Source organism: Vanellus vanellus (assembly GCF_965231255.1).
Source record: "Vanellus vanellus genome assembly, chromosome: 4".
Taxonomy (NCBI): Eukaryota; Metazoa; Chordata; class Aves; order Charadriiformes; family Charadriidae; genus Vanellus; species Vanellus vanellus.
The window spans coordinates 55,512,881-55,526,093 of record NC_138909.1 but is presented as its reverse complement, the minus strand read 5'-3'; the positions used below and the strand labels follow the sequence as shown (position 1 = coordinate 55,526,093).

At 39.3% G+C, this 13,213-nt stretch overlaps 1 protein-coding gene across 1 annotated transcript in view; it reads right to left on the bottom strand.

The window, feature by feature from the left end:
- The window catches only part of ABLIM2 (actin binding LIM protein family member 2), a 117,620-nt gene that overhangs the window by 48,431 nt on the left and 55,976 nt on the right, over positions 1 to 13,213 (bottom strand). Inside the window, exons 7-9 of the mRNA XM_082482280.1 lie at positions 9,384 to 9,471; positions 6,079 to 6,137; positions 2,030 to 2,107 (exon numbers count right to left, since the gene is read on the bottom strand). Of these exons, the coding sequence (XP_082338406.1) occupies positions 2,030 to 2,107; positions 6,079 to 6,137; positions 9,384 to 9,471 (225 nt within the window). The remainder of the gene's footprint in view (positions 1 to 2,029; positions 2,108 to 6,078; positions 6,138 to 9,383; positions 9,472 to 13,213) is intronic.

The window sequence follows — 13,213 nt, the reverse complement described above, 5'->3', positions numbered from 1 at the left end:
GTACAGTTTCACCATTGGGTTTAATGATCTGAATCCGTGCTACTGCTGAAAGCGGCTCTCCGGTGTGCACCTCCCCTCTCTGCTCTGCCTTCTACATTAGCATTAGAGACATGCAGATGGCTGGGTCTTTTTTTGCCTCTCTGGTTGGCTGGAGCTTTTTCCTGGGTTATTTTCTAGCTGAATCTGGTCTCAAATATGACTGATCATTCCTCTGTACCCACTAGTACTAGCACCAAAGAGGAGACAGGACGACATAGCTGGGGAGGGACAGGGCCACGTGTGGGTGGGACCTGCCTTTCAGTGGCACCATGAATTCAGGTTTGGTAAAACCAATCATGAAAGCACCCCAGACAAATCTTAAGCATGTCTGTATGTCGTAACACTCCTGTAATACAAAACAGATGCAAAAGATAGCCAAAGAACTATTTTGATAATGAGAAAGTCCAATAACGTGTTTTTAATTCTTTTTACTTTCCTGTTCATGAAAGCCAAAATAGAATTTAATCAATCTCACAGCTTTGACAATTAAGCAGTCAGAGATGAGATAGATACAGGAAGAACTTGCACACTTCTGGGGAATCTTTTTTCTTAATTGACTCATATTTGCTAGACAACTTTATTCTTTCACAGTCCCAGCTGCCTCTAAAGTACATTGCAATAACAAACATTAGAGTTGTGTGCTGATTTAATGATATCCTTTGAAAAAAAGAATGGAGGGTTGTCCTTGACTTTTAACAGCCTGTGAAGCATATTTAAAGCTGTAATCACAAACATCAAGAAAAACAGCACCATCCAACAGTTAGATAAATGTCACTAAAAACATATAAGTCTTAGAAGAATGCTCATGCTTCTAAAAAAACAAAGTGGTGTGTGGCTGGAGAGATAGAGACCATCGGGCCAAGGAAAGCACTTACATAACAGGCTCCTAGCACAATGAATTGTCTTCACAGGAGCTGAGGCAATGACATTCTTTTACTGGGAATATACCGCTGGTATCCACCAGCACGGAGCTCTACTGGAAGGAGAACTCAGCAAAACTGATGGGCATTTAGATAAGGGGCAGTTCCCAAACTTCTAGTTCAGCTTTACTCAGTTAACGGGTATACTGCGTTGGAAATAATTTTTACTTGAAGAAAAAAGACAAGTTTGGCTTCAAGGCACTTTTTTGCTTGTTTCAGTGTAGTAGATAAAAGCCCTTCGTCTTTGTAGAATAACCCCTCTGGCAGTCAATCCCATCTCCAGCAATTCCCTCTGCATACGGTCCTATCTGATGAGAATGACCTGCCTACCTGAGGGATACTTGGACAGGACAAAGAATAGTCCTGGGAATATCGAAGCTCTCCAGGACATCTTTGTATGGAACATGCTACACTCGTGGATACTTTTTACCTATTGGCAGCAGCCTTGAGAATTTGGCACTGAACATTAGCTACAGCAATTCTGACAAGCAAGGTACACCCGGTATTGAAAAAAAAAAAATACTCAGCATAAGCTTTTATCATACTTGTTATTTTAAATTCTCTCTCTGAGCTTTCCAGAGCTAGTGCTTCCGAGACCATAAACACATCAAAGGTCCTCTGAGGTTAGGGACTGGCAGTTGTCAAGGCTTGAGTCCTGCCATCACACACACGAGTGTTTTCATAAGCAACCCGATGCAGGCTCAAGAGCTCGATTTAGACAAGTTGTGTTCAAATCTAGGCTTGTAATCTACCTGTGGGCTGCACTGTTTACTTAAACTTTTCTTTTTAGCAAGCACTGTGGTATTTTGCATGCTTTGGCATAAGCCAGCTCTAGTGGTAATGTAAGTGCTATAAATACATCACAAAAAATAACAGGAAACTGCCACAATTCCGTTATGGCAAATGCAGTATTCAAACATTTTAAACACGAGAAAGTAAATTCCGTTTTAGAGGAATCACCAGCTGCAGCGGTTTGGAGAGACTAGCTTTCCACACCATGTGCTAAACTGTAGGAGGAAGCACAGGGTTTTCCCCATCCCACAGAACGAATTTCACCATGAAATACTCACATAGATCACACGGCTTGGGGAACCTGATGTACTTGAAGCAGGTACAGAAATAATACTCTCAGATGAAGTCCTCGTTTCCTATGGGAGGATAAGAGAAGTGAAACAGATAAGAAATAGAGGAAAGGGAGGGAAAAATATCACTGTTACTTCAAAAAGAGTGTGCAAGATATTTAATTTAATAATATTAATTTAATTTAATTTAACCTTTACCACTCACAAATAGCGTATCAAAGTGAGCTCAAAACATACAGACATACCAAAGAATTAAAAATGAAAGAACACCTTTAGTCAATCAAATTGACCTTTGGAAATGCAAAAAATGATCTTACATATGACTTTCTTTTCCCCTCCCTTCAGAATGAAATGGAGCACTTCTGGGCTGCCAGGACAGCCTTCAGGCACTATCAGGGACAGGCAAAGTTACAGCAGCTCTGACTCTAGGGTCACAAGATGATACGGTGACAACAATTTTTACTCTAAGATTATACCATCGAACCAATCTATACTGCTTCTGGCATATGTCACACCACTATGCCGCTCACTCATAGCAAACAGCACTACATCCCTGAATGAGGCACCCAACAGATGAGCTTTCCCCTCTCCCACGGTAACACTACCAGGTTAATTTTAATGCTCAACTGGTTTTGCTCTGTTATCAATCATTTGGCATTCAGAGTGACAGACCTTTATTGCTTTCTTTTTGGTAGATTCCTTTGTGATGAAAAATACAAGCACTTTTAAATAACAAAGGGTTGTGAGACACAATGATACAAACCATGAGCGAACAGACCTGACATTCATAATTGAAGTTTAAACAAATCTTACTAGGAAATCAATGGGTTTATATCCTCTTTTATCCATATATGTTAATTCACCATAAAATACTCTTTCCCACCTATGGAAAAATCTGTCCCTGATTGCAAAAAGTACGTATTTTTTCCATGCACTCTGAATGACTGCCAATTACTGCCTCACCAAAGGCTGGCACTTCTCAGCTGGAGGTTACAACTGTTCAGACCCTTATAAGGATTTTAGAATTATTAAGCTGTCAGGTCAAGGAAGCATCCTTCCTACTACTCCAGTCTTTGCTTGAAATATTTACCGGCTTTTAGAAGCAGTATGTGAATATATCTGTACTGTACTGTGTTAGCAGAGCAAACAAACGCAGTGATCACAACTATCCTTCCACAGACCTTCTTTAGCCTAACAGTCCTATGGACTTTTCTGAGAGTATGTGGAGACACTTATCCGTATAAACAAGATTCAGTTTATTTGTTTTGGCATGTCTGACTGGGATTTGGGAATTTTCTCCCCCTCATTTTCAGTTGTCTCAAACTGAGGCCCTGGGCGAGCTCACAAGGACCAAGGGGACAAGGCAAACACTGGCATGGAAATAGAGTATTCTCTGAGAAATGCTTGTGGCTGCCATTGAGATGATCATTCAACACAGACAGTGTAATTGCATTGACCTTCTGCATAGTTAAACCATACCGCAAGTTTCTAGAACTTGCGTAAATGACATGGAAGTGTCAACAATGCATTGATGTCACGTGCAACCCATACTTCTCTTTCATTATGTCCTTACAGGAGGTCCAATGAGAAAAAAAAGAGAACAAAATAAAACTGCACTGTTTCAATGTTTTAAACCCTGTTAAAGTCAAATGACAGGTTTGGATTAACCTCAGAGTTTCTTTCTGTATCATGTGCATCAGGGGAGTGTGTTTTAAGATCTCACAGTGTAGCATGACCGTAAAACGCATAACATACCTGGCTGAACATATTTAGTAACTCTTAATAAATTCCTGGAGTTTTTTCAGGGGATTTCCTCAACTTAGAGGTGCCATCTTGTTTTTAAGAAGAACTATAATTCATTAAAACATCCAACTTTTGCGATCAAAGTGTAGATTCTCATCTTTCTAAGGTTTCTGCAGATTGTGCCCCTGCTTCCTTATGCTATTCAGTTACTCCCACAAATCGTCCCATTTATCCTCCTGGTGATTAAAGCCTACTCATTCCACATCTCACACATGCTCTTTCTTCTCTGCACAATCCAGTACCCCTTTTAGCATCCCCAGTGCACGCGTGCTGCACATAATCTCCAAGCTTTTGCAATAAAAACTCACATTGTTGATTCCGTTGCTTCTGTTCAGTTCTTTCCTCCATACTACGCATTTTTATTCTCCCTCCACCTACCTCTTTTCCTTTATGCTTTTTAATAATCTTTATTCTTTCTCTTCCCACCTGGATTTCTTCTGTCTTTTGCAGCTTCATCCCTCACTCTCCCATCGTTTTTTCTTTTTGCTGTCACTCTCTTTCACAACTTCTTTTTCCCTTCCACTCCCTCTCCAAAGTTTTGGAGCATGCTGCCACTTACTCCTTCTGCCTTTGTCACCTACTTTAATTACATGCTGTGTATATATCTATATAAATATACAGAAAGATAACTTTTAAAAACAACAAACTGCAAAGGTTCACCAGAAAATTTCTCAACCATTATTCCCCATTCTCAACTTTACAAGTTATGTGAAAAGTCCATTACTACCCTCTTTGAAATGAAACCCTTTCTTCTTGGTTTATTTTTTCAATAATAAGCGTAAAGACCAAGAAGAGAAAAAACCCAAAGAAAAGGAAAAATGACTAGACGTGGAAAAATTCTTTGAGCTCCATTCTGGTTTTTTTCCCTACTCAGGCAAAATTCCTACTGACTTTCAGATACAGATGTCTTCCTCTCTGCTGGGGACAGGGCAGACTCCCAGCACTCGGAGAGATGTGTTACAAATGACTCAGCCTTTACAGTTTCTTACAAGAACACTTTCTTTGTCTTTGTGAAGAAAAGGCAGCCAGTGGGAACCCAGTACAACTTTGTCCACTGCATTTCTTTGAAGGAGGGAAAAAAGAAACGCCAACCTAATACATTTTCAATAAATTACATGGGGTTTTAGGCTTGCAATTTCAGTTACTCAGGCTGAATCAGCAGCACTTATTAAATTATTTTGACAATTTTGAAAATAGATATATTAAACAATACATTTTATACTGAAACACTACTTATTTGATATTCAGAGCTCGCCATGAAGAATACCAGAGCAATCACTTCCCAAACACATGGGTACAAAAAAATACAGCCAAGATCCTTCAGGATAAAGCCCAAACCAAATTTTTTTTTCAAAATTGTAATTTAGTCAAAGTTGCACTTGCTAACATTCCATATTTGTAAACACTCTTTTTATAGCTGCTGCCTGCTGTTCTGACTTGTGCCTTCCACCCAAGCCTTGATGGATCAAAGCAGAGCTTTTTCGAACAAGGATACCAAGGGTACCACTTGGAGCATCAGAGAACATCAGAACTGAAAAACCCTGTCCTTGGCCTCCACATTAGATGAGGTAGTTGCATCTCAGTCCCACCGCTTCAGAGAGATCATTTCCCTGGCTACAGATTAATTCTTCATTTCCTAGGGGCAGCTTATTCATCTGCTAACCTTGTAATTATTAAGGCTGCCAGGACTCCTCCCTCTTCCCCTTGCACGCAGACAGATGCACAAATCATCCAACTTAAGGAGGTACTTAAAGCAGAGATTAAATTAAGTTGGGGCTGGCTTGCCAACATTTTACAAACAAATAATAAAAAAAAAAAATTCCAAGGAGAGATTTTTTTGCAAAAACAAATAAAGTGAAAGTCCTCTGATCTTTCAAGTGCAGAGCCACATAAAAAGAGAAGAGGTCGTGCACTGATCACATCGTAATCAGGCAGAAGTTAAAAATTAACTTTGCTTTTTCTTATTCATATTTTCACATTTTTCCTCATGCAGTTTACACATATAACTCTTAGGTCAGCATTCTCCTGAACTTGTAGCTGTAGTCACTAAGTAAAAGCAGAATATTTATATTACATTATTACATTACATTAACCTACTAGATTTCTGTCATTTAAAATTTAAAATTACAGTACTGAAAACAATCCAAACCCTTCCCTCCATGCCCACTGCAAAAAAAGGGATAGAGAATAATATGGCAATGAAATAACATTGGGTAAAAATATGGTATTTTTACCTTGTTTTTTTCTTCAGCCTTTGCAGCCTGTCTACAAACTGGATGCCAAATGGATGTACCTGGAAAGCAAATTTCAAGTTCTGCTTAATTCAGTTCCCCAATAAGAACCTTAAAAGGTTTAAAATAAGAACCTTATTAAACCTTCCTATAAGGTTTTCTAAGACACAGCACGATGACTGATTCTCCACTGCAGTCACCATTTCATGGATACTTTCAAAGCTAAAACCGACAACTTCTTGACATCAGTACGCCTGATCACATACGTTGTAAAGACTAGGTGCACTTCAGAAAGCTATATGCAATTCAATATGTGAGATCAACATCATAACCTGAGTCCTAACAAGTGTGACATGGGATCTCTGGAGCTCCTCCAGCCCAACCTCCTGCTCGGAGCAGGTCCCACTACAGCAGGCAGCTCAGGGCTGTGCCCAGTTGGGTTCTGCATATCTACAAGGATGGAGATCCCACAGCATCTCCGGGCAACCTGTTCCACTCTCATGGTAAATTTTTTTCCCCTCATATATAGCCAGAATTTCCTGTTACCCTTATTACACATATTCTTGTCATAGTCTGGCGCAGGACACGCTAAGCAGCACACTGTGATGGAATAGCATTGTGGCATTTAACACTAGCTGAAAATCCAGTCTTTCTTTCTGAATTATTCACTGCACCGATCTTGCACTTCCTACATGTTTGTCTCTTATAAGTCAAATGCTAAGAACTACCCAAATTCAGCGGACTATCCATCCTGGAGGAAGCAGAAAATACAGAATGAACCAATTCTCTACTGCACGTAAGTATTGAAGAGAGGATTATGAACTGTAGAGACAGAAGTAAACATTAAGCATGAGAAAGAAACTTAATAGTTTGGCATTAGTCACAAAGGAAAAAAATATTTTTAAAAGTTGAACACAATGTCGATTACCCAGTGTTCAATGGAAGTGGAATGTGCATAACTATATGAAGTGAAAGAATTATTTGTAAATGTTAATAGTAAAAAGGAACCTTTAAGTTTATGCCAGTCTGAGCTTGGACAAGTCACAAACTCAAGCTCTGCACAGTTAAATAACGTGAGTATACTGCAATTTCTGCCTGACTAAATGGGAAGTTGAGAACCTTTGCATCATAAATATTTCATGTTTGTACTGGGTGGAGAGCATCAAGAAGATTTATTGGAAATGCTTTGTTTTCACTGCAGCTTGATAGTTTTCTAACCAGTGGATTTTGGAAACAAGATAGAAACAGAAAGTCTATTTCCCAGAAGACAGATGGAGATCATTAGAATTTACTTCACAAAAATAACCCAAATAAACACAGACTCATGCAGTAAAAGATTATCTCTAAGGACAGACTGGATAAGTTACATTTACTAAGTTACTGAAGTTTTTTGGGACCGAACCACTATGAAACATCTTTATAGCACTTTTAAATTTAATGCTAATTTATCTTCCAATTACGAGCAGGTCTGAGCTTGCCCACTGAAAACATTTGTCCCAACTGCTGCCTAAGTCAATGTAAATCTTCCCAAGGATATTAAGAAGTATTTAGAACAATTTTTTGTTTTAATTACTCCTACCTGTGGTCAAGCAAAACTGGCTGGGAAACTTTTTCACACAGAAGAGAGTCCTTTCACCCAAAAGTCATCTGCTGGATGAGCACTGATGACTCAATTTCTGCTAAGGAACATACAACATCTAAAGGCACTTTACAGAGGATGAAAAATAAGTTATAAAACCCTGGGCTCTGAACTTTTTTTCTTATCTCACACATCAGGTCAGGCAGTCCAAATACCTGATCATGGACCTTTCATGAAGTTAGCACCAGTCTCTAATGAAAACTGCTCTTCATGTGGAGACAAAAAGTAAGTTGGTAGGAATGTTTCACGCATTAGAAAATAAAATGAGTAAGATGGGTCCAAATTAACAGGACCTGAGCAGACTTTGCAATTACCTGAATTAAAAATCAGCACAAAAGCTAACAAATATCCACCCTTATTACAAACTGAACTTAAAAAGAAGATTCACTTGCAACCCAGCTTCAGAAGGTTTGAAATCTAGAAACGAATTTGTAGCTTGATATCTTTTTAAAGCATTGATTTCCCAGGGGATTTTAGTACTGCTACGCTACTTTGCAATTGGAAGAACCACAGCATTTTCTGGCTCCTGAGGGAGAATCCATGAGCACAGACAAGGATCATTATGCCCTTTAATGAGCTAGGTTCTTGTTACAAACCAAAGTGACAATAAAATTGTCATTTTAAAGAACATACTAAATTATAATTAGATCTTACTGAGACCACTGTTGTCTTTTAAATAAAGTCTAACTTTTCCAGCTTAATGAATGACTTCGAAGTACGCTTCTAGAAAACTGTGGACAACTGCGAGGTTGTAATACAGCTCTGGGCAAGCATGTGATTTTAGGATAATAAACCAGCTATGCAGTTCCCACATCCTACTGAGTTTCTCTTTCCTGTTTTCTTTTGAAAAGATACTGCCAGTCAAAGTCATAGGCAAAAGCTTTCATTTTCTCTGGTGTCTGACCCTGTATTTAACTGTGTAGACATTCTTTTCTTTGATCAGTTTAGTACAGCTAAAAGTTGCTACATATGAAATATAGATTTTTAGCTCATATCTTTCTTTTTTTTCCATCGCGTAAATTATTGTGCAAGTCCGTCTCTATTACCACTGAAATTCCCTGACAAGAAACATTGAACTTCTCCTGTGCAAGCTTACGGGTGTGTAAGGTATAGGCATATTTTGTGGTAAGGGCTTCAGCTCTATGGCATCCCCTTCTCCACCCTCTGAGGGCACTTTGGTCTGACCGAGGGAAATTCATAGAAGGACCTTCAGATTTTCTCCTTGTACCCAAATGGGCAATGGGTACAGAACTGGTCTTAGGACTGCAACAGCAGTTTTAGGGAACCTGCTGCCCCACGTGCGTGTTAACTTTTACCTGGACAATTTATCACTGCAGAAAAATCACGTCCTTTTAGTAAATGGAAAAGTTGATAATCTTCACTGTCAAGTACTTCCATCTGCAGGAAATAAATGCTACCACTCCTCCTTTCTGTGATTCACACTTGCTATTGGATTTGAACTGAGAGAGAAGTAATAGGTGAGTAAGAAGCAACGAGGGTTTGTTTTTCCTTTTCCTTAGCCTACACATTACATTTTTCACTTTCTTTGATAGTTAGAAGCGAGAATGCAAAATAGCTCAGCCACGCGAGCAGGTATGGGCAAGAGGGCCATGCTGCCAAGTGTAACTGGTTTGGGTTTTGTTTTTTGGTTGTTTGGGTTTGGTTTTACCTTGAAGATACATTTCTTCTCCTTCTGCAAACATCTGACTGCACCTGACACATCGTGCGCAGGTTGGGTGGTAATGTTTTTCTCCTGCCTGTTGGGGAAAAAAGGTACAGATGATTAAGTATACTGATCAACTTAGAAACCTCACTATGAGGAGTTTTTCTTTCAGCCTCTAGAATATGACTAATTAGAGTAAATTAGTTAATTCCAATTAGTTCAACAATCTCTTACAACCACAATACTTATTTTTGATTATAGACAATTAATGACTTAAAATGTAATTATGGCCTTGCCTACACAAAAATGTTAATGTGCAATAGTTAAGTATCTGAATTTACAGAATGGAAACAATTTTAAATAAGTGAACACATTTTCCCTGTAAACAACCATACTGTGCACTGCGTGCAAGGTAGCTTAGGACTTACCTGCACAAGGAAGTTGGGACATCATAACCTCGAGCATGGATTTGCAACTCAGCTGTATGTTCATCATGATCTCACTCAGTATATAATCTTAATGCGCAGCAAGAACCATCTTGTGCAAGGAACGTTTGTATCTGCTTTGAAAATGTCTCGCAAGTAATGGGCACTAATCGGTTTTCATAAGGAATGTGTGTGGCGTGCCTATAGGACTGTAAGTTCAGAGCCGACACTTTTGGGTCCTGTGCACTAACTCCCTCACACAGACAAGCCAGGAGCTTTGCCAGTTGTTCTGAGATTAATCCACATAATTTAATACCACAATTTTCATTGATTGGAATGAGAACAGGACAAAGACCTGCTCTGAGCAGCTTAATAACTCATCAATTTTCATAAATTTAAATTTCCAATTATCTTATAACCCCATTAATTTAAACTGTTTCACCATTGGCCTCAGTGTGTTTTTCAACAGGAGTCATCTACCTGCAAAAAAGGAGCAAGGGCTTGTCTATGTCAGACCATCAACGTGTAACACAGACAAGGGTGAAGTTAACTTCAAATGACTGTCAGAACAGAAAGGCAAGGTTCCTGGACCATGAGATTTATGCAGGATGAAATTTTGGTAGCTTGGCACAAATTCAGTTCTATGGCCAACTGTGGGCAAACTTCTTTGCTCTCTTTCCCACAGGCAAGGACAGCAGCACCACAAGGCAACATTGGCTTGAGCCAGAGACAGAAATAACATAATAACTCTTCTTGAATGAACGACGTGGGCCAGCACCTCCAGACTGCACCCCTACCCCATCTTTCAGATGACACCCACAAAACAGAGTTCATTAGCCCAAAGCCAGCTCTTGCCCATGCTCCCAGAACTCCTCACTCTTCAAAACCCTTACAGAACTGAAAGCCAAATCTTGGCATCTCCTTCTTCCTCTTTGACCCCACACTCTTCTGTGATAGGCAGAATGGCCCATGGTTTAAGTGCCTTAAGGTCAATGCCACTTCCATTATGAACAAAAGCCAGGAGACCAAGTAACTCTAAAGCTTAGAGCTAAGTTAAACTAAGCTTAACCTAAATTTAAGCTAAGTCTGACTTCAGTAGAAGTTCTGCTGGAGTTAAAAACAAGCAAATTTTGGTCCATGTAGAAGGTCTCACAACCTGTTTATCTGGAACAGGTTGAAAGGGCATTGCATGTATCTTTAAGAAATTACAACCGAGTATTGCCCCACTGTCTTCAGCATGTAAATGTGTTCTCACGGCACTGCACTGTAAATCTCTAATCTAGACGCTGAACGCTGTTACCGCAGGGATGACTTGTCTTACTCTTTTTCATTGACTGAATGTCAAAGCCTTCAGAGGTATTTATACTAAAGAACATAATCTGTGTCTGGGGGCTATTTTGCCATTCACAATATCAAACACAGGAGTGTGATAAATTTAGGTTAAAGAATCTCCGGTTTTACATCATCAGTGTTAACTTGGTCCACCCCCGAAAACCTGTTGCTGTGTTTTAAATCAGCAATAAGGAAGAACAACGTATCACATCAGAATTGCCATTTTGAAAAGAGCTTTGTTCCAGTTCATTTTTCTTTTTATGGTGTTATTTTTGGAGACTGCTGGATGATTTCTGCAACTTTAGACATGGAAGATGGTCACTACTCTGTGTGTCAACACCTTAAATTATCAGACCGTGAACTATCAGTACCAGGTTTAAACCAGAAGTTTAAAATTGCTTGAGTGGCTGCAGGTGTTTAAGCACAGAGGGTTATTTAACTATCGTGAGATAAACTTAAATTTGGAATATCAAGCTGAAGAGAAATATAATTTCCCTTGGATGATTTGTACTGCACAAGCCTCAATAATTCAATTGATTCAGCACAGCTGATACAATTCCCAGGCTATCACTCTCTAGGGGAATTCAATTACTCCTTTGCTAAAATAAACCGTCAGAACACATTCTCAGATAACCAGGATGCATCACAGAATAAAATCTATTTCCCTAAATTTAACAGCACAACCAAATATATCACTTTAATTCACTCTGTAGAGTAAGTAATATCAACTAGCTGTAGAATGGCAGAAAGTGACCTCTTTTTATAATTTAGATACAATTATAACAGAAAAATCAGGGGGGAAAGGTGTAGTGATCCTTTTGTCGATACTTACACCAGCATAACTCCAATGGATTTTGCATAATTACCTCTGAATTCAAATAGGACATACTCAAACCGTTTATAAAGCTCAAAGTGCTGACAGCCTTCTTTGTTTCCCCTTTTTAATTTTTTTTAACCAAAAACCTCTTCTAGCCAAAGCACAGAAGACAAGACATAGCAGATTCTTCACCACTTCAAGTGTTTAAAACAGATCACACCATCTTTCTAAAGGAGAGGTGATAGCTGAATCTGAGGCTAGGGACTTGATGCAAGAATTAACTAATAATACTCCCTGATACGTTTATACAGTTAGCCTGATTAGATACCATAAACTACATTCAGACCTGGGTGTGTTGGGTCTGAATGCAAACTATAACCCCACTTGGGTACACGCCAAGGAGGCTTTCAGATCTCATAGATGAACAATCGGTTGCAGCAGAACCCAGAAATTTTGTAAGCTGAGGGCAGCAACTGTTTCACGTTTTCAGTTTAGTTGTAATAATGGCCTCGTCGTTTTTTCTTTTCTTGGTTATACTGCTGTGAGGGAGTTTAACGCAGCAAACAAATTCCTAACCATATGGTTACTTCTTCTTTGCACAGTTTGAAAGCTTAGTTTGACAGACTGTTTTCTCAGTGTTTAATAAAATATCAACACACGCATAGCACAGAAGAAGGGACATTTATCTCTCGTGGTTCAAGTGGTAGATTGCAAGAAACCTTCTCAACATCCTACATTTGCTTCAAAACTGCACCAGGTCTTTGTGCCTAGGCATCCAGATGTGAAGACAGTATTATTATGAAGTTCAATATAAATATTAATTCTCAACTCAGATTTCCTCAAACCTGAATAGCAAAGTGTGTCCTTAGGAACACAATACACTATCAACAGTTTAATTTCTCTTCAAGCGATTACGCCAGCCTTCCACAGTCACCAAGTTAAGTCTCGGCGTATAATTTAAAGGTGAAGTCGAAACAGTCCTTAACACTCTGAGACAAAGTATTATGAATTACTTCATTCCCTTTAGGTATGAGGGACCGCTTTGAACTGTAAATCTCCTCTGCACAGCAGGCAGAGCCTTCTGGGCTGGGTCAACATGAGGAACGTTCTCCCAGCAGAGTCGAGGACCTCCCCACATTCCCTGCCCTAAGTATGATGGGCACCACAGTGTTGCTACCTGTCCCACAGCAGGTCAACAGGTAAACCCATGCTTCACTTAAAACAGGACCAGAAAGCTCTGCAACAAAGTACCTACAACCTCC